The 25,162-nt window shown below is 38.9% G+C and overlaps 1 protein-coding gene across 1 annotated transcript in view; it reads left to right on the forward strand.

Annotated features, from left to right (window-relative positions):
* The window catches only part of LOC117713860 (putative C-mannosyltransferase DPY19L2), a 107,071-nt gene that overhangs the window by 39,651 nt on the left and 42,258 nt on the right, over positions 1-25,162 (forward strand). Inside the window, exons 10-14 of the mRNA XM_034510369.2 lie at positions 3,243-3,320; positions 4,289-4,375; positions 5,365-5,424; positions 12,572-12,652; positions 24,000-24,101. Of these exons, the coding sequence (XP_034366260.1) occupies positions 3,243-3,320; positions 4,289-4,375; positions 5,365-5,424; positions 12,572-12,652; positions 24,000-24,101 (408 nt within the window). The remainder of the gene's footprint in view (positions 1-3,242; positions 3,321-4,288; positions 4,376-5,364; positions 5,425-12,571; positions 12,653-23,999; positions 24,102-25,162) is intronic.

Genomic DNA, 25,162 nt, shown 5'->3' on the forward strand with positions numbered 1-25,162 from the left:
AAGGCTGTGTATTCTGCAATATACAATTCTCAGAACAAGTTTTAGTATCAAGAAAAAAAAATTTCCCACCCCCAGGGGGCTGACATTTTTTTTTTTAAAGATGTTGGTTCTGAAGACTTTTTTTTCTGCTTGTTAAAATTGGTTGTAGTATTTATGTTTCAGATTTTATGCCTTAGCCTACTTCCTCCCACCACCCAGAAACCTCCTATCCCATCCCCCTCCTCATGCTTCTATGGGGCAGTGACTGCACCTACCCCCCCTCACTGTCCCCTCCCCGCCCTCACATTTCCCCCCCCCCCCACTGTGTGTTCATTTTTTTTATGGGACCAAGAAACTCCTCTTCCACCTATGTCTGACAAGGCTATCCTCCCCTACATATACCTCTGGAGTCTTGGGTCCCTCCCTATGTGTGCCCAGGCTGGTGGTTTAGACCCTGGGGGCCTCTGGTTGTTTGGTATTGTTGCTTTCCACCTGGGGTCAATAACCCTTTCTGCTCCTTCAGTCCTCTCACTAAATTCTCCATTGGGAAACCCCTGATCATATAAGTGGTTAATTGTGAACATTGTCCTCTGAGTGTGTTAGTCTTTGGCTGACCTCTAAGGAGACAGCTATATCATGTTCCTCACATTATGCACTTCCAGCCATCCACAACAGTGTTTAGCTTAGGTGGCTGTACATGGGGTGAATACCCAGGTGGAATGGTCTCCTGATGGCCCCTCCTTCAGTTTCTGTTCCATGTTTTGTTTCCCTATTTGCTCCCTTGAGCATTTTTGTTTCTCGTTCTAAGTAGAACTGAGGCATCCCCTCTTGGTCTTCCTTCTTCATGAGCTTCATGTGGTCTGTGGGTTGAGTCTTCGCTAATCCAAGCCTTTGGGCTACATCCGTGGAGATATGTTTGTGCAACTATCTTCTTTTGGGGTTTTTGGAAGATTACTTTCTTGCTTTTTCTAGGTTGTAGTTTCCCTCCTTGTGTTGGAGGTTTCCACCAATTATTCTTTGAAGTGCTGGATTTGTGTTGAGATACTGTGTAAATTTGGATTTGTCATGGAATATTTTGGTTTCTCCATCAATAATGATTGAGAGTTTTGCTGGGTATAGTAGTCTGGGCTGGCATTTGTGTTCTCTTAGGGTCTGTATGATATCGGTCCAGGATCTTCTGGCTTTTATGGTCTCTGGTGAGAAGTCTGGTGTAATTCTTATAGGTCTGCCTTTATATGTTACTTTGCCTTTTTCCCTTACTGCTTTTAGTATTTTTTCTTTGTTTTGTACATTTGATGTTTTGACTATTATATGGCGGGAAGTATTTCTTTTCTGGTCTAAACTATTTGGAGTTCTGTAAGCTTCTTGTATATTTATGGACATCTCTTTCTTTAGGTTAGGGAAGTTTTCCTCTATAATTTTGTTGAGGATATTTACTGGTCCTTTTAGTTGGGAGTCTTCCCCCTCATCTATACCTCTTATCCTTAGGTTTGGCCTTCTCATTGTGTCTTGGATTTCTTGTATATTTTGGGTTAGTAGCTTTTTGTATTTTGCATTTTCTTTGACAGTTGTGTCAATGTTTTCCATGGTATCTTCTGCACATGAGATTCTCTCTTCTATCTCTTGTATTCTGTTGGTGATACTTGTGTCTATGACTCCTGATCTTTTTTTTTAGGTTTTCTATCTCCAGGGTATTGTCCCTTTGTGATTTCTTTATTGTTTCTACTTCCATTTTTAGATCCTGCATGGTTCTGTTTAATTCCTTTTCCCGTTTGGTTGCATCTTCTTGCAATTCCTTAAGGGATTTTTGTGTTTCCTCTTTAAGGGTTTCTATCTGTCTACCAGTGCTTTCCTTAAGTTCTTTGAGAGTGTTATTTATGTCTTTCTTAAAGCCCTCTATCATCATCATGAGAAGTGATTTTAATTCTGATTCCTGCTTTTCTGGTGTGGTGGGTTGTTCAGGGCTTGCTCTGATGGGGAAGCTGGGTTCTGATGATGCCATGTAACTTTGGTTTCTGTTGCTTACATTCTCACTCTTACCTTTTGCCATCTGGTTAAGTCTAGTGCTGCCTGTACTTGCTGTCTCTGACTGAAGCCTGTCTTTCTAGTTATCTAGCTTGTGTCTGATCTCCTAGGGGTCCAGATGTCTCTGTGATCTTTTCCAGCTGCACTGATTACAGTGGTACCTCTAGGATGCCTCAGGATATGGTGCCTCCAAGGTAGTAGTCCAGCTAGGTGTCTGCTGTTCTGGGTGCAGTGTCTCCTCTAGAATATCTCAGGATATGTTGTCTGATGCTCTGAGTTCAGTTGTTCCTCTGTGGCTCTGGATTGAGTGAACCTTCCAGTATGTCTCAGGTGGAATCCAGGGTCCACACAACAGCAGACCTGGCAGAGGTCTGATCCAGGCCTCAGATCTGAGAACTAGTTTCTAAGACACTGTTCAAGTTAGAGAGCCTGGGATCCCTGCTTCCTCTGGGTTCTTGGAGGTTGGGGACAGAGCTGCCACCCAAGATCTGCTCAGTGCTCTGGCCCAGACAGGAAGGAACCAGTGTTCCTGGCCAGGAGTGACTTCCTGGGTCCTTTTGGTTCCCAGTTACTCCCTGTTTAGGGCGGGCCCTGCTGTCTGCTTACCTAAGATACTGCTTGAGTTCGAGCACCTGGGATCCCTGCTTCCTCTGAGTTCTTGGATGTTGGGGACAGAGCTGCCACCCAAGATCTGCTCAGTGCTCTGGCCCAGACTGGAAGGAACCCGAGATGTTTCAAAAGTGGGTTTTGTCCTCTATTATAGCTTCCTTCCTTCTGGCTCAGTCCTATTAGTGTAGATCTTTGAAGCCCTACATTGAGTCTGAGAATTTAGAAGGCTTCTGTCTCTTGGTGTGCCCTCCTACTCAGTAAGCCTGCTTAGGTTGTTATTTTTCACCTGTCATATAATTAGCACACTTCATTGAATGTTGGTCCTGCAAGGCTATACTAGAAGAGGAATTCCCCAAGTATCATGGTCAGAGGTAGAAATTCCCATTATTTCCTGGGCTTTATCCTTTTCAGTTCTTAATTGGCTGGCTAATAAACAAGAGTAATAATAATAAAATCCTATGGATTTATGTCTGTCTATACTATTCTGTGTTTTCCCACTGAATAGTTAGATCAAATCATTTTGCTCTCATCATCATAAATAAACTGTTTCTTCATATTTCTTTTATGAATAGTGAACTGTATGTTTTCTACAATTTTTTCACATTTGGGTTTTTATATTTTTGTTTCAGATAGCCTCATTATTTCCCATGTATATTGTGGGATACATTGAGCCAAGCAAATTTCAGAAGATCATTTATATCAACATGGTAACATTTTTAATATTATAAGTCTAATGTTAAAATATCTCAATTTGTAAAGCAAAACTAATTCTATTTTACAGGTACTTCTTTTTTTGATAGCATTTCAGACATAAGATACCAACATATCATGTCAGGCTGTGCTGCCCTGTGCTTTTGCTGGCAACCATAGAGCAGATGGACTGTCCTCTTTAAAGATGTGCTTATTTTTGCTTCTGTGTGTGTGTGTGTGAGTGTTTGTTGCATGCATTAAGTGTGTTCAGTGCCTCCTGGAACTGTAGTTCCAATAGTTCTAAGTTGCCATGTTAGGGCTGGGAACTGAATCTGGATCTTCAGCCAGAGTAGCCAGTGATCCAAGTTGCTAAGCACCCCTCTCCAGCCCTTTAATCTTTATTTTTACATTTTAATACTGTCATTAATTTTAAAATGCCTTCTTCCTTTATACCTGGTATTGTTAACACTGTACAATTGTAAAATTCTGCAACTGAAAATTTATATTGTTGCATTTTTAATCTTAATTTTCAAACACATCTTCCTTAAAAATAAAAAATGATAACAAAATAAATCTTATGTAAAATGATGCAACAAAACATTAGTGAAAACATATTTATCATTGTCTTATTCTGTCACTCCATTATTCAAACTATAGAAACCTTGGCAGCACATAGATGATAGGTTAAATTCCACTATAAGTAATTTATAAACTTGAATTTTAATACTTTAATCCTGGCAGTGACTTGAAATTCTATTTTTTATTTGGCCAAACTCATTAATATTTATCTAAATGAAATTTATATAATAAGTGGTTTATATAATATGATCAAAGTATATGACCTATTATATAAAAAGGTTGTGATGAAATATATTGTGCACAGTAAATACATACTAATAAAAATGCTAAAGACATAATTACGTACCTGCCTCCAGAGTATGACTACATGTAATCACTGTGAATCATTTTTGTTTCTATTTTCTAGATTTCTGTTGCCCTATGCTTCATTTTGATGTTTGGGAATCCAATGTACTTAAGTTCTTACTATTCCTCATGTTTGTTAGTGACATGGGTAAGTTGCAGAAAGTCAAGCATAGGTCTTGACAAAAAGGAGAATGTAAAGAGTTGTGTTATTATAAAGTATAAAGGATGTAGGAATCAAAAATGTTAAAACTCAGGAGCAATCTCCAAAGAGTCAATTAAGGAAGTGTACCTGGGAAGGCATTTTTTGCTTTAGTATTGCTAGAGTATCTCATTATATGAAAATAGGAGGGAGCAGAGAATATTCTCAATTCTGGCTTATGCATATCAGAAGTGTGACTAAAAGTAATACAATGAATTTATTGAAGCATCACTCTCAATATAAGCAATAAAATATGGTGGTTTGTTTTCAAGAGTACATTGAGCCAGCTTAGGTCTGTCTAAAATATTACAACACCAGACCCATGCTGATACCTACTAATCTATTCTCTGCCCTAAACTCAGCTAGTCCATCACCCCCACCCACTCAAAGCAAGTAGAAAACCACTAATATCCCATCTTGCCTGCAAAGGCCTGTGCCTGATAAGCATTAAAATAAATAGGAGGTGACTGTAGAAATGAACCCACTGAAGTTTTGCTGAGAAAAAACACAGGCGTAAGCAACAGAGAGAAGTATAGGGGCTCTATGATGTGTGAGACTGTACCCTCCTGATTATGTAATCAGGTGATAATGAGGATACAGAAGAATGGCCATGTGTCCACTTATAAAGACTGACAGTGCACAGCACAGTTGCCTTTTCAGTGTGATGCCAGACCTCCCAATGTTATAGCATCCCACCTACTTCTTCCAGGAGCTACCTGCAGAGAATGGACCCCCTTACTCAGTGAGGTGGAGATGTGAATCAGGAGGCAACTTCTTAGCAACCAAGCCCCTTTCTCTAACTTCAAGGAAGTTTATATTGTCTGCAATTTAAAAAGTCAATAATTAAGGCAAAATTACAGATGTAGTTGAGATGAGAGGGGGGATTATACAACATAAATGTTAATTTTTCTTCATATTTTTGGTTGCATATCTTTTAGGCAATAATGCAAAAGAGAAACAAAATCCAAAAATTGGGAGCTACTGAACTCCAGTTTTGGGTAAGATGAACAGTGTCTTTTTACTTCAATTCATAATTTTTATTTATGAAGCATAACGAAGTAGGCTTGATTGAATAAAATCATCAATAGGTTAATGTAATAGGATCCCATGTTGTTTTTGAGGCATTTCTGTTGCGTATGGTGAAAATGGAGATAAATTTGTCTACCATGTAGTTGATAACATGACACTTCTAAGATACAGTGGACTCAATTTTAGAAAAGTATCATTTCGATAAAATTAGTGGACATCAATTATTTTACTTACAAACTATTGAAAGCAGTAAGTAGAACTGTGGGCAGGGGCATTTAGAAAAATCTGCCAAACTATGCATCAAAATCTATTGTTTTAGCATTTTCTACTGGCAGAATCTGAGAGGAATTTTCTCACTAGCCAAGAGACAAAAGTGTAGAGAGAAATCCAAAAAGGTAAGCCAGGGATGTACTCCACTTGATGATCTGGCATTGACTATCCTTCTCTGGCCTCAATAGAGAGCCATGGAGGTCATCAAGACAGGTGACAGGAAAAAAGAAGTACCAGTCTTCTTTCCATAATTGTAACAAAAATATCCCATAAAATTACCCTGAACGAGAAGAGGTTTATTTGTCCTGTATTTCAGAGATGCCAGGCTATTGCCACTTGGTCCTGTTGTTTCTGAACAGCAGTGATGCTGAGCGCAACAGCAGTGAGTATGTGGTTACTCAGGGCTGCCCACCTACGGCGACCTGGAAGTCAAAGAGAGAGGGAGGGATGGAGGAGGCAAACTTTTATAATGAGGTCTCACTCTTAAACTCTGTTAGTCTAGGAATTGATAAGTGGATTAATATTTGTGAGGTCAGAGCCCTTATGATCCAGTCACCTCCCAGAGGCTGTGGTTCTGGATCCAGCTGTGCTGAGTTTTGCTACTCCAAGAAAACTCTTCTTTCAGCACACCTGCTTTGGAGGACATTTGAGATACAAACCAAAAAACTTGTAAGGAATGAGATCTCTCCGTCCTACAACCTGGTGTCTGCCACCCTCCCCTTAATGGCAAGAGGACTGGCTGGTGAAGTGCACTCTCTTTTAATGGACATGAATTTGGGTTGAGATGAAGCCACACAAGGTGCCAGGTAAACTAAACTAACAAAAACAGCTCTGCAGAGATTTCAAAAACTCAATTGTTATTTTAACAAGAGTATATAAAATGACAGGGATTCTATACATTGAAGTGAAGTATCATTTTAGGTTAAAATGGGGTATTAAAAGAGGTTCCATTTCTCCATTACATGATTCATATTGCACCAGATGCAGTAGCGACAACCAATCATAGCAAGGATGAGAAAAACTCTCATTTTCAAGAATGAGGAAAATGAGTTTAAAATGTCAATCACCAAGTGTCAGCATTAAATTGAATGGCAAAATCCTTATAAGACTGTTTTTATTTTTACAAATTATTTTAATAGTACAGATTTATAGGGTACAGTGTGATCATTTGAGACTTGTATATGGTATATAGTAATTAGAGTAGTTAGTTTTTCTAACTCCTTAGCTGTTAATAAAGTGCATTACCTTGTAATCATTTGTGTATTTATGGTATAAAATGTGATATTTCAGTTCCTATATGCCACTGCTCTGACCATCAGGGCTACTCCTACCTCTCCATCATTACTTTAAGTTTAGAGCATGCTTGTCCTCTAGTTTTCATAAAACACACAGTAGGTTATCATGAACTATAGTTATGCCTTGGTATGAAATTTTAGCACTTATTCTGTCCATATTGGAACTCTGGGTTTAAAACCAAAGAAAACAGCATCAATAGATCAGGCACCTGACAGTCAATGTTTATGGTGCATTATACTCAATAACTAAGACATGGGATCAATGTAAATACTTATCATTAGAAAAAGAAAATGAGGTGTGCCTATGCACAATATAATATCAGTTACAAATAAAAATGATATCCTGTTATATAGAGAAAATGTACAAAGCTGGAGGGCATTATACATAATGAAAGAAATCAGGCACAGAAAAACTAGACCCCATTCTTCCCCCCTGTGTGAATGTTTGCAGACCCTGCCTGGAATGTACTTGCAATTATTACAGGCTGTGAAGAATGGAGCAGGAGGGGAGAAGGAGGCTCAACAATGGGTATTTGGATGATCTGAGGAGCTTTTAAAAACAGCCACCATGAAATGCTTCAGTAAACATATTTAGATATGAGAGTATAACATATCAGGAAATAGAAAGTTTTAGAAAAGAGAGTTTGAGAATGATGTAATTGAGGAGTACATTAATTTTAAGATTAAAATCTGGTGACTATGTTCATTGCAAGAGGGAATGACAGCTAGTAGACAGATGGGGCAGGAGAAACAATTTGATATAAATCAAGAACAGAGTGGAGACATGGCTGTACCTCAGAGACGCATGGGCAAGAAGAAACAATCTGATATGTTTATATCATCAAAATTCTAAAAGGGTTCAAATTTAGGGTAGGAAATACTTGAAAAGCAATGGATGAAACCTCCTGCAATATGTCAAAAGGTGTATTCTGGTTAAGATAAACTCATTGGTACTCAAGGCAAGATATAGTATAACAAAAATTTGGAAAATTAAAACTAAAAAAGAAATCTTGGGGGAAAATAGGGTGTTGCCCAGAAGGGTAAAACTGAGAATTACAGCATCTGAAGATTCTCATCTATAAGTGTGGTAGGATTCTTGTCAATGTCTGAAGAAAATGTCAATTAAGAATGCTATCTCCAGTGAGGGGGTCCATTTCTGTTACTTTTCTGTTGCTATAAAACACCAACCATCACTAGAGGCAACTGCCAGAAGGAAGAATTTATTTATACTTACAGCTCTAAACTGTTGAGAACTGCACTAGCCCCACGTTGGGCGCCAAAATATGTTGAGAACCGCACTAGCCCCACGTTCGGGTGGCCAAAAATGTCTCTGCCCGAGAAAAATGTTGAGGCCCGGGCTGCCCCACGTTTGGCGGCCACTGTATCCTGGCCCAAGCTGCCGCTCCAGTCTGCGGGTCGGGGTTCAGAGAGAGAGAGAGAGAGAGAGAGAGAGAGAGAGAGAGAGAGAGAGAGGACTCGAAGAATGGAGACCAGACAGAGTGTGTTTCAATCCCATTTATTCTTCAGTCTCTCTTCCTCTAGGTGTCTCCTAAAAGTGTCTAGTAATCTGTTACTTTCTCTGTCTGCCTCTGCCTTTTATATGTCTCACTTCTAAGCCATGCCTTTTGGTCACACCTTTAATCATGCCCTTAGGTCTTGTCTCTAAATCTGATCTCTACACTTAAAGTCATACTCTTAAATTACACACCTTTAATCTCACACACCTTTAATCTCACACACCTTTAATCTCACACACCCAACGTATCTAAACCAAGATTATCGGAGTGTGCTCAGCTGTTGTAGGCTATTGTAATCCAAGTCTCATGTCAGGGTATATGGCTCAAGATGGCTGCAAAACTGATAGCTGCTTTCTGCTAAAAGTCGGCCCCCAACACTAAACGGATAAGAGTCCATCATGGTGGGAAACATGGCAGCAAGCAGCATGCCTGGCAGCAAGAGCAGGAAGCTGAAAATTTACATTTCCACCACAGGCATACAACACAGACTGTGAACCTGAAGTGACATGAGACTTTGAATTCTCAAAGCTTCAGGGATGAACTCTTCCAATAAGGCTGCACCTTCCAAAGCTCACTAAATAGCACCCAGGGATCAAGTAATCAAGCGCACAGGTTAATGTGGACATTTATCACTCAAACCACCACAGTGTCCATTAAGAATGAAAGGCATTCTCAGATCAAGGATCACTAGTGAAACTTGTTAAGAGAGAAACAATGGAGAATTAATTCTAGTTCATAAAACAGCAAGGAATGAGGAAAGGGAGATTTTACAATGGGGTTGGGATATAACTTATTGGTGGCCTCTGCCTGGCATGTACCAACAAAATGGAAAAGAAAAAAAAAAGGAAAGAAAAAGAACATCTATTTTAACATGTCATGTGTGTATACATACATACATACATACAGACAGACAGACAGACATGAAAGCTTCTATTAGGTTTTCTTATGACTTTTTCTAAATGTCTTTAATGCTGTTCACTCCTCTACTCTGCCTTCCTATCTCCCACACCAATTTAACCCTTCTTGTTCTATGATTCTTCTTTAACACTTCAGATCACTTCATCCTCTCTCTCTCCTCTCTTGAAAAAACTTCTCCCCATCCACGGTTCCTTACTAATTTCCAGAGCTATATGGGTATTTCAAATGAAACAGTCATATCTGAAGATTCAGACATAGCATCCACAAATAAGAGAAAACATGTAACATTTGTTCTTCTGGGTCTGGCTTTCCTCACTCGAATTATTTCCAGCTTTAATTACTTACCTGTGAATTTCATAATTTCAGTTTTCTTAATGGGCGAGTAGTAGATCATTGTGTAAATATATCACATTTTCATTATGCGTTCATCAGCTGATGGACATCAAAGCTGTTTCCATTTCTGATATGTTGTAATCATGGGAGCAATGAATCTGGATGAGCAGGGATCTCTGTAGTAGGGTATAGAGTCCTTCAGGATATACACCTGAGAGGGTAATAGGTTGGTCTGTGATAGATCTATTTTCAGCTTTAGGAAGCCTTCCACACTGGTTTTCATAGTACCGGCAGCAGTTTGAACTCCCATCAGCAGTGAATACATATCCCCTGCCCCTCATACATGGCAACATTTATTGCCATTTATTTTTAATATTCGGAATTCTGAATGAATTCTGAAACTTCAGAGTTTGCATTTCCACAATGGCTAAAGATGTTGAACAATTTTAAAAATGTTTCTCAGGTGTTTGTGTTTTATCTTTTGAGAACCCTACCTAGCTAGCTTCATGCTCCATTTTTACTGTTGGTCTTAATTCCTACACTCGTGATCTTCTGTTGAGAAAGTCCTTTCCTTCACCATTGGGTCCAAGCACATCCCCTACTTCCTCCTCCCTCAGGTTCAGGACATCAGGTTTTATGTTGAGGTTCTTCATAATTTGGAGTTTAGTTTAATGCAAGATTCAAAAAAAAGGATCAAGTTACATCCTTCTGCCTGAGCTATCCAGTGACCAGCACAATTTTTTGAAGATACTATCTTCCCCCAGTGTCAATTAATAAATGGATCTGTTTGAGACCAAAAATCAAGTCCAGCAAAGGACACGCCCCATTAAGTGATGAGACCACCTACAAATGGAGGGAAAAATCTTTACCAACTATACATCTAGTGGAGGGTTAATATGTAGAATAAAAAAAGAATTCTAGAGTCCTTTGCCAATCAGGGGGTAGTGGACTAGATTAACCATGCTCAGCATGAGTTCCCTCTTAAGCTGGGCTACTTCAGGATATAACTCTCACTATTGCACCTTTGGGAATCCTGCGGTTTTGGTCATTGGGATTCATAGGCAGCATATCTGGGTAGGAATATTAATTACTTTTCTCTCTTAGCAGCTTACATAGCTGCTCCCAGGAATATGAGAGGTAGTTCCCAGTGAGAAGGCTTCCAGGTAGGTTCCAACTCAATTCCACTCAAATAACAAAGAGTCAAGAAAACAAAAGACCCAAGCAAAACAAAACCAAACCAACCAAACAAACAAACATAACATAACATAACAAAAATAATGGGCTATGGATCTAAGCAAGGGGTTCTCAAAGGAAGAAGCAAAAGGTTAAAAGAATAATACCCAACCTGTTCATCACACTTTAAATCATAGAAATACAAATTCAAATTACTCTGAGAGCTCACCTTACCCCAGTCAAAATGATAAGATCAAGAAAGCTACGATAACAAATGCTAGTAAGAATGTAGAAAAAGGGAAACCCTAATTCACTGTGGATTGCAAAGTGGTCCATTCACTAGGAAAATAAAGGTGGAGAATCTTCCAAATGCCAAAAATAGATATTCCATATGGGTCTACCACTCCTTGGCATATACCCAAAGGACTTGACATCCTACTCCACACATTCTTGCTCTACCAACCATGTTTATTGTGGCTCTGCTCAGAATAGCTAGGAAATGGAACAAATGTAAATATCCTTTGATTGAATCATAGGTAATGAAAATGTGGTACATATGTACTGTGGAAAACTATTCATCTGTAAGGAAGAATGAAATACAGTTTTCAGGTAAATGGAAAGAAGAGGAATGTGTACTGAATGAGGCACCCCAGAAAAACAAACACCACGTGCTCTTTCCTTTTTGTGGATTCTAGTTTTGACCTTTCAGATGTGAGCAAATTTATTTTCTTACAGAAAAGCTCATTCTCACAAGTGTAGGGAAAATGTTGATATTAACAAAATATTTGTAGTAAATTTTTGAGAATTGGCTACAATCTTCTCACTAACTCCTTTCAGATCCACCCGCATTTCCCCACTCCTCAACTTCAGGTTATTTTTTTCCCTTTTTCTTTTTAAAAATCCCATGGAATCTAGTATATGCTGCTCACACACTCTGTTGTTGCTGTATTAGTGACCATATTTAAAGAGAATAGACTTTCCCTTTCACAGAAACTATCAGTGATCTAACCATAGCTCCTCAGCCTGGGATGGGAGTTGTGAACTCCTTCCCCAATCATACTAAATTGTAAACTAGCTTGACTTGTTCAGGTCATGTACAGGCAGCCCAGCTGCATGAGTTCTTGACTACAGTGGTCCTGATGCTGGTGTGTTCAGAAGATATACTCCCCTCCAACCTTGGGATCTTAATATTTCTTATCCTATTTCTTTATCCACTGTTCTTCAATACTCTTCTGAGGCTTGATTTTTAGACAAAAATAATGTTTAAGAATAAAACTGTCTCTGTCTTCAAAGAGACTAAAGAAAAGTTTTGTTTGTTTGTTTGTTTGTTTTGGGTTTGTTTGGGTTGGGTTTTTAGAATTCTCTTTAGGTTTAGGATATGTAGTGTCCTGGTGTTTTAGGTACTTTATAACAGTGTTACAGTGTTAATTTCAAATTTAATTTCTTGCCAATAAACAGAACTGTGAGGGCCTTTCCTTGTCTTGCCATTTCCTCTTCACAACACACTGGTACATCTCACATGATGTATTCTTGTTCTGCTACTTATAGCACTGAACATTTTAACTGAGTCACATATTATTTTTAAAACTCAAATCCTATTTATTTTCTAGCTAATCCAAGGCTTTGCTTGGTGGTGTGGAACAATTATTTTGAAATTCCTGACATCTAAAATCTGTGGTGTTTCAGATCATGTAAGTACATTCTGTTTTTAAAAAAATAGTAATGAAATTTCTAACAGTACACAACTGGGTAAAAACTTGAAGCAGCTTATCCATATCTCTTCGTCGTACAGGGACTCTTATTTGTCCAGGTCTCAAGCACATAATCTGCAGAGTTGGTCATAAAATCCTGCAAATCAACAAGGGATAGTGAATGCCCAGGGAAAATGTCTCAGTGGATGCCAGCGTAGTCGTTCAGACACAACACTAGGAATTTTTTTTAGTAGTAACTTGTAATATTTCAGCTAAAGGTAAACATGTACTTAATGATAATTTTTCAATTACTGAAGATGTAAGCATATGACCAGTGTATACTTACCTTTGTAATATAGAACATTTTTTCAATATAGTTTTGCTAATTAAGTATTAGAGGCTAAAATTATGTTTTGGTACGTTATTGTATAAAAACATGTTAATAGCTTTTTGTCTTTTTTTAAAAAATGATCTGTTATTTGTTTAATTAGAGAAAAATCTTGTTTTATATAAAGCTGCAGACAATGAAGTTCTAAATAAATTGATTTCTAAATAAAGTAGTAATTAAACACATTTTCCGTAATAATGGGCTGGGATGGGGGTAAGTATGAATTGTTAAGGACATTTGGCTTGCAGGATGCATGGTGATTGATGGTGACTTATTTACTTTACTCTTAATTTTGAGCTCCTTAGAGCAGGGCTGAGAAAAACAAAAAAGTTTGTTGTGACCCATACTGCCCGGCTTGGCAGCCACTGTGTTGTGGCCTGCTCTGCCACTTTGGTCTGTGGGTAAGGGTCTAGCAAGAGAGAGTGGGGATAAAGGGGAAGAGATGCAAAGAATGGAGACAAGACAGAGGTTCTGATCAAGTTTCTTTTATTGAAGGGAAATCTGGGGTATTTATACACTTTTGCCACATGCCTTGGATACCATGTGCCTTGCAGGTGTGGATATGACATAAGCCTTCCAGGCGTGTATTGCGTGGATAGCATGTGCACCTTACAGGCATGTATGGCATGGATAGCACATGGATAGCATGTGTACCTCATGCCTTGCAGATGTGAATACCACGTGCGCTTTACAGGCATGTATGGTGTGAATAGCACGTGGATAGCACATGGATAGCACGTGCACCACATGCCTTGCAGGTGGAGATACCATGTGTGCCTTGCAGCTGGGGGCATTAAACAGCAAAACAAGATATGTGAGATATCAGAGTGTGCTTCAGCTGTTGTAGACTGTTGAAAAACAAGTCTCATGTCAGGGTATATGACTTGAGATGGCTGCAAAGCTGATAGCCACTTTCTGCTACAAGTCGGTTCCTAACAGGTCCCCCTTTAAAATTTTTTTTTTCAAAAGGGAAGGCTGGGAAAACTTACGGAAACCATGCCTGTCTTAGGTTGGAACAAAGGACCTCAGCCTCCCTTTCCCGTCTTTAGATACTCAACAGCCATTGGTTGAGCTCCTGTTTAAGGATGGTGAGGCCTCCCAGTTAGGGGCAAGGTTCTTGAGCTGTTCTCTTACCCTTCATTGACTATCTGGCTTAGCGCCTAAGTTACAGGTTAATCCTCGTCAGTCTTGATGACAGAGGTTTCAGAATCCCCTACTTCCAGCCTGTAATAATGGACCTGTATGGGTTTCATTTGAATAGCATCTATTAGATGTCATATAAAAGCCATCAGTTGTTGAACAGCATGAACCCAAGAGGCAAGAGACTTAACAATGCCTGAATAGACAATATAAAAGCAACACTTGTTTTTAAGGGCAACACACAGAAATGCAGAACTGATCATAACAAAACAAGTAAGGAAATCTCAAACCCCCAAAACAACTAAAGTAACTGTGGTACTGAGTTTTCTCCTGGGTCTAAACAATGTTCCCCACTAAATCATAAGTTGGGGAACCAAGAGTCCAATAGAGCCACCTTGAAGATGTGGGTGATGATGTCTCCTTCAGCACTGAGAACTTCTCAAGTCAGGTTTGCTCGTTGATCTATTCCAGTTTGAAGGCAATTGTGAAGCATCTTCAGGTTTCCTTCATATTTTCTGCAAAGAAAAAAATATGCTTCTCAGGGGGTTTTTCTCCCTGGATTTGTTATTGTTGTCTATTTGTTTAATCAATCTCTCTGGCAGCCAGTGTGCGGCATCTGCCATTTGAGAATATATGCAGACAGAACCTCTTCCCCAAATAAGCACTGAATCTGGCCCATTCTAGGTTCCAGTTAATGGGTCTTTCCAGAGGACTGTTGCAATTTTTTTTTTTTTTTTTGTATCAGGATGCCAGAATCTATCTGCAGCAGATTTTCCTTCAGAATCCAAAGTTAAAAAATTTAAAAATAAAGAATGTGTGATGAAGGATATTTCTGGGGGATCCCTTGGTAGGGTACCATTCCCTATTTTTAATTTTTTCAAATTGGCATTTAATGGTTTGATGTGCACTTTCTACCATACCTTGGCCCTGTGAATTATATGGAATACCCGTTTTATGTAGTATTCCCAATTTTAAACAGAATTGGTGGAAACTGGAGCTTGTATAACCTGGGCCATTGTCAGTCTTTATCTGTTTAGGTACACCCAAATACATCGATTGTAGCAAGCATATGAATGATCACATGGTTGCTTGCTTCTCCAGTTTGTAATGTCGCATAAATGAAACTACTGTATGTATCTACACATACATGTATATATTTCTGTTTTCCAAATTCATTATAATGAGTAACATCCATTTGCCAGAGACTGTTTGGTATCAGTCCCATTGGATTTACGTCCAAATGAGGAACTGGTAAAAGTGTAACACATGATTGACATTGTTTGACAATTTGCCTAGGTTGTTCTCTGGTAATTTTGAACATGACTTTTAAAGTTTTAGAATTAAGGTGATGTAACTCATGAGCCTTTATGGCCTGATCCAAGTTAGATGGCAGATCTGATAAAGTCACTGCAGCTACACGAGTAGCTAGATCTGCCTTGGTGTTTCCCTCAGAGAGAGGACTTGGTAGCCCAGTGTGAGCTCTCAGGTGTCCTATAAAGAATTTACACTTTCTCATCAAAATTAATTGTTGGCACTGTAAAAACAAATTGGCTGCTTCTGAGGAATGCTTTATTTGTGCAGCAGTTTCTAACAAAGGGATAGACTGAACTATATATGAGCTATCTGTGTAAATATTAATGGTTTGATTTGGAAATGCTTGAAACACAGCAATAACAGCACGTAATTCAACCAATTGAGCTGACACAGATGATTTGGCAAAGAAGATTACTTGATGTTTAAAGGCATAAGCAGCTGTTCCTGATGAGGAACCATCAGTGAAAACTAGCAATGCTTCCTTGATAGGTGCATGTGCAGTGCGTGTTGGAAAAACGAATGCATGGCGATTACAAAACTGAACCAATTTATCTGGTGGATAATGATTATCTAGCTGACCACCAAATGAGGCACATGCAATAGGCCAGACTTCAGAATTCTGCATAATCCAATCAACCTGATGCCTTGTATAGGGTTGTACTATGATATCAGGATCTTTTCCAAAATATTTTTGACTGTTATCTCTGCCTAACATAATCATATCTGCTACAGCTGCATAGTATGGATTAAGAACCTTCTTGGGGGATGAGAGAAGATGAACCCATAATATGGGTGCAGTTTGCCAAAAAACTACAGTAGGAGTTAGTTTAGTGTTAAAAATAAGAAAATATAAAGGCTTAGAATAATTTATATGAGTTACAAATTGGGATGAAAAAGCACTCTCTACCTTCTGTAAGGCTTTTCTACCCTCCTCTGTTAGAGCCATGTCAGACTTAGGGTCAGGATCTCCCTTGAGAATATCAAACAGAGGCTTTAATTCTCTGGTTGTGAGTTTCAAATATGGTTGTAGCCAATTAATGTCTCCCAATAGTTTTTGAAAATCATTAAGTGTCTTAAGGGAATCAGTCCTCAGTTTGGCCTTACTATTAATAATACGTGGACCATTAATCTGAAATCCTAAATAAATATATGGATCTTGTAACTGTACCTTTTCTGGAGCTATTTGTAACCCTGCAGTCTGTAAAGCTGTTCTAAGATCATCAAAGTACTGGAGTACCTGTTTTCCATATTTTCCAGCTATTAAAATATCATCCATGAAATGAATCATGTAGATTTGCTTCCACATAGTTCTAACACCCTCTATGGCAGAAGCCACAAACTTTTGGCACAAGGTAGGACTGTTAGCCATACCCTGAGGCAAGACCTTCCATTGATATCTTTTCATAGGTTCTCTAAAGTTTATAGCGGGAACACTGAAAGCAAAACGTTTTCTATCATTAGGACGCAAGGGGATAGTAAAAAAAACCAGTCTTTTAAATCTATAACTATTTTATAATAACCTAAAGGTATGGCCACCGGTGTGGGCAGCCCAGGTTGTAAGGCTCCCATTTTAATCATGGTTGCGTTAATAGCCCTCAAGTCTTGCAACAATCTCCACTTTCCTGACTTTTTCCTAATGACAAATATTGGGGTGTTCCAGGGAGAGTTACTGTCTTCTAAATGCCCTGCCTGTAATTGCTCCTGCACTAGCAACTGGGCAGCTTGTAATTTTTCGGTGGTGAGGGACCACTGATTCACCCAGATTGGCGAGTCCTTCTTTCAGGTGATGGGATCTGTACAACGCCCTAGGGGTGCAGCTGAATCATTTGCCCCCATCAAAAATACCCCAAGCCTCTTCTTCCAGTGTTACCATAAACCTCAATAGGATGAGTATTCCCATCTTCACTTTTTCCTAATCCTTTCCCTGGGGAAAATCCAGAGTTTATCATTTGAGCTGTGATTACTTCATTATGGCTGCACATAATCAATCCCAACTGGGATAACAGATCTTGGCCTTAGAGATTAATGGGAAGGCCCAAGATGACATATATATATATATATATCCTGTATTTCCTTTATCTTTCCACGTCAGCACCTTAGAGCTTTGTTGTGGGTTTTGACTTTGGCCAATACCCCTTAAATTGGTTAAGGTTGGGATCAGAGGCCAGGTGGCAGGCCAATCACTTTGTTTTAGGATAGTCACATCAGCTCCTGTGTCAACCAAGCCTTAGAATGCCTTCCCATTCAGCCATAGTGTCATCATAGGTTTTTGTTTAACTATAGGCTATACCCAGTATGCATCAGAGGAACCAAAGCCTTGATCCCCTCTCTTAGGACTCTTATATTTGTGATTAGTAGGGTACAATGGAAGTAACAATAGTTGAGCTATCCTCTTTCCTGTAGGAATGGTGACTATGTTCTGAATTGCCTGGGCCATTACCTTAATCTCACCCTGATAATCATTATCTATAGCTCCAGGAAAAATTTGTAGTCCCTGCATAGTAGCACTGCTTCTTCCCACTATCAGGCCAAACACATTTGGATAGAGCGGTTCAAACACTCCAGTAGGTAAGGCCTGAGGTCCCATTTCTGGGGTTAATACTGTGTGGGTGGCAGAACTGAGGTCCAGTCCTGTGCTTCCTGGTGTTGCTTGACTAAGTTCAGAAAGGGATTGGTGTTTGCTGAGTATGATACCAGTATGAGTGTCATACCAGCAAACATAAGCCTGTTTTGGCTTTCGTTGGTTCGGGGCCTAGAGCTGGCCCCTGTTCCCGTTTCCCTGATCATGAGAAAGGCTGTTTCCTTGTGCTTCGTCTGTTTTGGACCGACATTCACTAGCCCAATGCCTTCCATGTTTGCAACATGGGCAGAGCCCAGGCTGTTTTCTGGGCTGATTCTGGGTTAACTCATTTTCTGCCTTGCAATCTCTTGCAAAGTGTCCAGGCTTGCCAAATTTAAAGCAGGCCTTTTTATCTCTACTTGCCAAAAAGTCTCTTACTGATTGTCCTTGCATGGCAGCCACAATAGCTAAGCCCTGTTGGTAGGAGAGCCCTATGTTAGAACAGAGTCTGATATACCCTGTAAGATCTGTCTTTTTCCTGTAGGTTTTAATGGCCGCTTGGCAGGCAGGATTGGCATTTTTATATGCAAGTTGTTTCACATAATCTACACCTGCCTCTGCATTACCAAAAATCCTCCCTGCTGTTGTCATTAATCGATGGACAAAGTCAGAAAATCATTCATCAGGCCCTTGTCTGACTGTTGTCAAAGATTCACCAGGGTCTCCCTTTGCCAGGAGTTTACTCCATCTTTCATGGCTGCATTTTGAATTTGAACGAATAAGCCTGGATCATATTGCACCTGTTTATCACTAGAAGAAATTGCCCTTCTCCTACTAAGGCATCAAAGGACCATCCATTGCCTGCTTGAGTGTTTCTTCTAGCTGTCTCTTTACAATTCTCATGATACTCTAATTTCCAAATAAGATGGTCACCACCGCTAAGAACTGCTCTCACTAACGTATTCCAATCACTAGGAGTCAGCCACTCCTCTGCAACAAACTCTAAAATTATAAGAGTAAAGGGAGCCATGGCATCATATTGAGATACTGCATTTTTAAATTCTTTAATAATTTGAAAATTAAACTCTGTGTGATGTCTCCAAGCAACCCCTTGAGCGTCTCTGGTCTCTGATATAGGGAAAGCCTCACCCTCTCCCTGCTCTGGGTGATCTGTGGCTAAACTAGAGCTAAAGGACAGAGACCGTCTTTGGACTCTGGGTTGAAAAACACAAGAATCTGGGGGATTTTTGCATTTGGCCTCTTGAGACCACTTCCCTGTCTTTAATTTTTGTAGCTGATTAATTAAGCCCTGATACTCTTTTTCTAACTCTATTAATTGTTTAAGAAAAGATATTTTTTCCTGTAACTTTTTTCTGGGATCTATAACCACCTTTTTATTTTGAACATGAAAGACAGCATTCAAACAACAAAACAAAAGCAGACAATTAATACACGTGAGCAGCAAAAAACAAAATAAAAACAGAGATCTGAGTTCAGGCTGACTTATTTCTTGCCCCATTTTCATTATATCTTTCTCGAAGTGGCAGATTCCTGCGGCAATTACCTTTGTTTCACTTCTGAATTTTCAGCAGATCCTTCTTCTGGTAATGTCCCTCACTGGGTCTCTCGTTCAGGCTGCCTCTTGTTGAGCACCAAAATGTTGCAACCTGTACTGCCCGGCTTGGTGGCCACTGTGTTGTGGCCCGCTCTGCCACTTTGGTCTGCGGGTCAGGGTCTAGAGACAGGTGGCAGGGGGGGGGGGCAGGGGATAAAGGGGAAGAGACGAAGAGAATGGAGACAAGACAGAGGTTCTGATCAAGTCTCGTTTATTGAAGGGAAATCTGGGGTATTTATACGCTTTTGTCATATGCCTTGTAGGTGTGGATATGACGTAAGCCTTACAGGAGTGTATAGCGTGGATAGCACAAGGATAGTATGTGTGCCTTGCAGCTGGGGGCACTAAACAGCAAAACAAGATATGTGGAATATCAGAGTGTGCTCAGCTGTTGTAAGCTGTTGAAAAACAAGTCTCATGTCAGGGTATATGGCTCAAGGTGGCTGCAAAGCTGCTAGACACTTTTTGTTACAAGTTGGCTCCTAACAAAAGTTGGCAGGAGGATTTTACTTGAGAAGTGGTCTCAGAAAGCACAAAGGGGAGAAGAGGGAAGTAAGAGAATAATAATGTCTGTGTCAACACTAAGCTATTTAGTGTGGGCAACTGGGACTCCATCCTACTGGGGAACCTCAGAGAGTACATTTTCCCTGGGCATTCACTATCCCTTGTTGATTTGCCGGATGTTATGATCAGCTCTCCAGGTTATGTACAATAGGCCTTAGAATGGTCTTGCTGAGGAGCTGCTGAAGTCTTGTAAGCATCCGTTGTTGGTTGAACGTTGCTATGAGAGTGTTAACTCCTAGGCATGTTTTAGTTAAGTTGTCTTGGCAAACTTCCAAGGAGCTAGATAGGGCTTTCATGTACAGAGGTATAGAGATACCCCAAAGAAGTGATCTGGGAAGTCTTGACAAATATATAACTGTCTTTAGTGTTGCTGTGTTAGAAGTAGGTCTAGAAGACACAATTCAGACTATTACAGTATCTGTCACAAGTAACTGTAATAACAACCTTGTACATCAGCTCAGTACAATAGGAGTATAATATAAACCATAAATGTGAGACCCATGGTTAATGTCCCCTTTTCTATTACACACATTAAAACATTAAAAGAATCAAAATTAACTTGGTGTGTTTCTAAAATATTATCATTTCAAGACATAGTCAATGGAAATCAATTATTAATGAGTCATCACAAAACCCCTTTCTTCCCAATGTCTTTGAGATCTACCTAGCATGCATTTCACAGTTAAAGCACATCTCCATCTGGTCCAGGATCTGCTCATGGCCCCTGGCTACTGTGTGGCTGCCACAATTAGAGAAGACATAAGAAAGACACTCACTGAGAAACTCATAAGAAGTCTATGATTGTCTTCAAAATAATCTGCAAGTCATACTGTCTGAGGCTATTTCTGTGTTGCTTTTCTTATTTGGTGAACATCTTTGAGGAGTGTACTTTGGTGCTTTATGGATTCTTTTAAGCATATTCTCTGGCTTTTGACTTCCTAGTCTCTTCTTTTATTTTTCTTTTTTTTTTAAATTGGATATTTTATTTATTTACATTTCAGATGCCATCCCCTTTCCTCATTTCGCCTCCCTGCGCTTTGTCTTTTAATCTGTTAGAAAATATAAGTGTATTCCTTATCTCTAATTTGGTATTTGTTTTCTTAAAGCAAATATTTAGAAGAAAAGCATTTTTTGAGATCTACCCTTAAATTGCTAACTTGTTTAAGGAAAGGGAAAGCATGCATACAGGTGCGTCATTTCAAACACTTACTATTACAAAATAAACATAGCATATATGAATGTAACAGAGGAAAGGGTAGGAGCAAAGTTTCCTTGTCTAATACTGTCTAGTGTGGGCTTGTACTGTACAGAATCACAGGCAACCAATTTTAGCATTGCTTCTGTAAAAGCAAAGGAGGAGGGAAAGGCTGAGGGAATGGTACACACTCACATAAAAAAAAAAAAAAACTTTTACATGTAAAACCCTGTTTTCTACTCACTGAGATGGTAAGCATGGCCTGTTTTGTATTTTTGTTCTTTCCATTTTCTGGGATGTGAGGTGCCAGTTTTCCTTGATATCCTTAACATTTTTATTTAGTAAGGTATATTTTTATTTGACTGTATTTAGATTATTTAGACATTACTTATCCATTTACTTGCTGGTAATTTTATTTCTCACATTCTTTTTTAATATTCTTACTCAACCTCTGCAAATCTAAAAAGAAACAGACAGATCGCCATTGGGTAAAATAAAAATACAGTGCAGTCATTTTTATGATAAATTATCAGATTATAAATCCATAATTAATGGTGTGATGGTAGACCTAAATGACTTTCTATAAGTGAAATTTTAGTATTTTTATTGTTGTTATTAATTTCCAGAACTATTTTAAATTGAAAAGTAGCAACTCTTATTAACGTAGTATTGGTCAATAAGAGGACTCTGAGTTAGTGGTGAACACTGATAGCCATCAAGGTTGGTAAAGTGATGTTTGTACCTCTCAGAGAATTTGAGTCAAGGTCTCATATACCAAAGAACTCAGAGTGGAAAAATAATTGTCTCTTCAGTGGCAGAAAGCAAGGCTTTGGTAGATGTTGTCATATATGTCAATATAATAAGTGTATCCATGATTCCTATGAGGGAGAATTCTCACATTTAATGGGTGAATGGATGTCTGAAAATGTTAAAAAGTACCAAACATAGGTAGTATGTGACACTTTGTGAAAACCATAATTCATAGAAAGGTTTATGACTTGCAGTTCACTGAAAGGCGAACTGAAAGTGTTCCTCTCTCCCTACACACATATTACAGGATTAAAAATGTCACGAATTTCACAGTAGTTTATTTCAGGCAAACACTGGCTTCAGCCTTACAATCTCAGAATTTTTTTTTCTGACTTCTTTCCACTTCTTATCATCTCTGTATTTTTTATATTTGTTCTGTGAGAATTTCAAGTTTCACACAATCTATTTTGACCATTCACCTCTTCACCTCAACTCTTCCTGCACCCACTCCCCTTCCCCATCTACTGAATTTTTTGTCAGTTATTTTTAAACTCTTCAAGACCTGTTTATGTTATCCAGTTATTCTTGGATGTGTGGTCTTCCACTGGAGCTTGGTCAAATTTCTAAGGGCTACCATCTTAGGGAAATTTCTGTCTCCCTCTCACAGCAGGTAACAGTTTCTAGTCACTCCATGGCTAGGGGTTAGATTATTGAACAATTCCTTGTACATGCTGGGATTCTGTTTGACTTGGGCTTGCATAATGTCTGTGCATGCAGTCAGAGCTGCTGTAGGTCCATAGATGCAGCTTCCCTGCAGTGTCTAGATGCTTAGTTGTAGTCATCAACTGCTTCTGGCTATCACACCTTGCATCACCTTCCACAATGATCCCTAAGCCTTTGGATGGCTGAGTATTCTGTAGTCTTTTATTCTTTGCCCCTTGGCCAGTCGTGGGTTGCTGTGTTAACACTATATAATACTACACATAGAAGTATCACAGTTGAGTGTTGAGAGATGTATTGATGTATGAGTATAACCAGAAGCTTTAATGAGATGGCTTAACACTGTGTCCATTTGGTATTAGAATCAACTCTAGTGTCTATGATTTTTCTAGCCACAAGTTCTTGGCTTGATAATGGTACCACGTATAGGGTATGGATGGCACCTTGTGGAGTGGTACTTCAGTCCAAATAGAAAGTGGTTGTTTATTCTTATGGCATTCATGCCATTGTTCTCTGTTGCTTTTATAAAACCTTCACCAAAACAACTTCAGGGAGAAAAGAATTAATCTAGTTTACAGGTCCATGTTACAGTTTATCACTGAGAAAAATGGGGCAGAAGCTCACTAAGGAACCTGGAGGTAGGAACTGAAGCCAGGACCACGGACGAGCATTCCTTACTGGTTTATGATCTATTGCTTGCTCTTCTTGCTTTCTTATACAATCCAATTTCCTAATATTTTCACTACCCCCCCAGTTCGGTGGACCCTTGATATATATAACTCATTTTTAAAATTTACCACAGACATGCCCACAGGACAATCTGACAGAGACAATTTCTTAATTGTGGTTCTTTATTTTCAAAAGATTCTAGTTTATGTCAACTAGACACAAACTAACCAGCACACTTGATAGAAATTCTATTTTCAGTAGTCTTGAAAACTCATTCATAATACACTCATCTCTCTGGATTTTTGATTGTGAGGCGCGCCAACACTTCTTATAGTCACACTGTAGACATTGGTACACTTGGGCAATATCATTTATCTATCAATGGCTATACCATTTTTTAACTTTTATTTATCTTGCCTTATTCTCCTCCAGATTCGCCTAAGTGACCTTATAGCAGCTCGAATCCTAAGGTACACAGATTTTGATACCTTAATATACACCTGTGCTCCTGAATTTGACTTCATGGAACAAGCGGTAAGAATGTTTATTTTTTCATTCTCTGCACACATATAATGATTTTTCAGTATGCTAGCTTTCCATTTAGTTTGAAACAGAACAAGATTTATACGTGGGAAACCACAACTTACTCTATTTTCCTGTAGCGTTTGCTAACCATATGTTGTTTATCACCAATTTTATCTATAAAACTGATGCCTACTAGCCTGTATCTAAAAGAACTGTGGATGACAGTTAAGTCAGTGAGCTGAGAAAGAGTCTTGATTGAAGTCATCACTGCTTTTACAAACAATTTGCTTTGAGTAATCTAGGCCACTGAGATTCCAGTTAGGAAAGTGAAATTAAAATTCTTTTTTTTTTTTTTTTTTTTTTTTTTTTTAAAGAAAGTTGTAACAGGTTGTTGCCTAAAAAGGCAACCTACTAGGGAATCTTCGTAAACAAATACAACTTGTTTTAAGTTATCGAATGGCAGGCCAGTCACCTTTATAAAAGCCTCAAGCTAAAGAGCCTTTAAAGCATTGCCTTGCTGAAGGATAATGGACTAAAAGAACAATAACCATATAACAATTCTTTCATTTACATTTGAAATAATTAGGCACATTAGCTCTTATGGGTCCTTAAAGCCCCAATGAAGTATACTTCTTCAATGTGTGGCTTAATTTTTCTTCTTAGACTATAAAAATATTGTTTGGACCTGTCTTTGCCTAATAACCAAGAATTCTAAGTTAACATAATAATTACATTTTATTGTCTCTTATCCCTTAAATCAGAAACTGTTTTTGACAATAAATTATCTCTTAGGCAGTTTAAAGTAAGACTTCAGAGAGAAAAAAGTCTTGTTTCTTTTCTCTTTCTCTCTTTCTTTCTTTCTTTCTTTCTTTCTTTCTTTCTTTCTTTCTTTCTTTTTTATAAATTTATTCTTTAACCTTTTTTATAGTCCAGATTTTATCCCCCTTCTGGTCCACCCCTCCAACTATTCCTCATCCCACACTTCCCCCCACCCCATCTCCAAGAGGATACCCCCCCACCCCCCACTCCACCAGGTCTCTTCACTCCTCGAGACTGCAATTCTCTCGATG

Source organism: Arvicanthis niloticus, chromosome 8 (assembly GCF_011762505.2).
Source record: "Arvicanthis niloticus isolate mArvNil1 chromosome 8, mArvNil1.pat.X, whole genome shotgun sequence".
In the NCBI taxonomy this organism is placed as follows: domain Eukaryota; kingdom Metazoa; phylum Chordata; class Mammalia; order Rodentia; family Muridae; genus Arvicanthis; species Arvicanthis niloticus.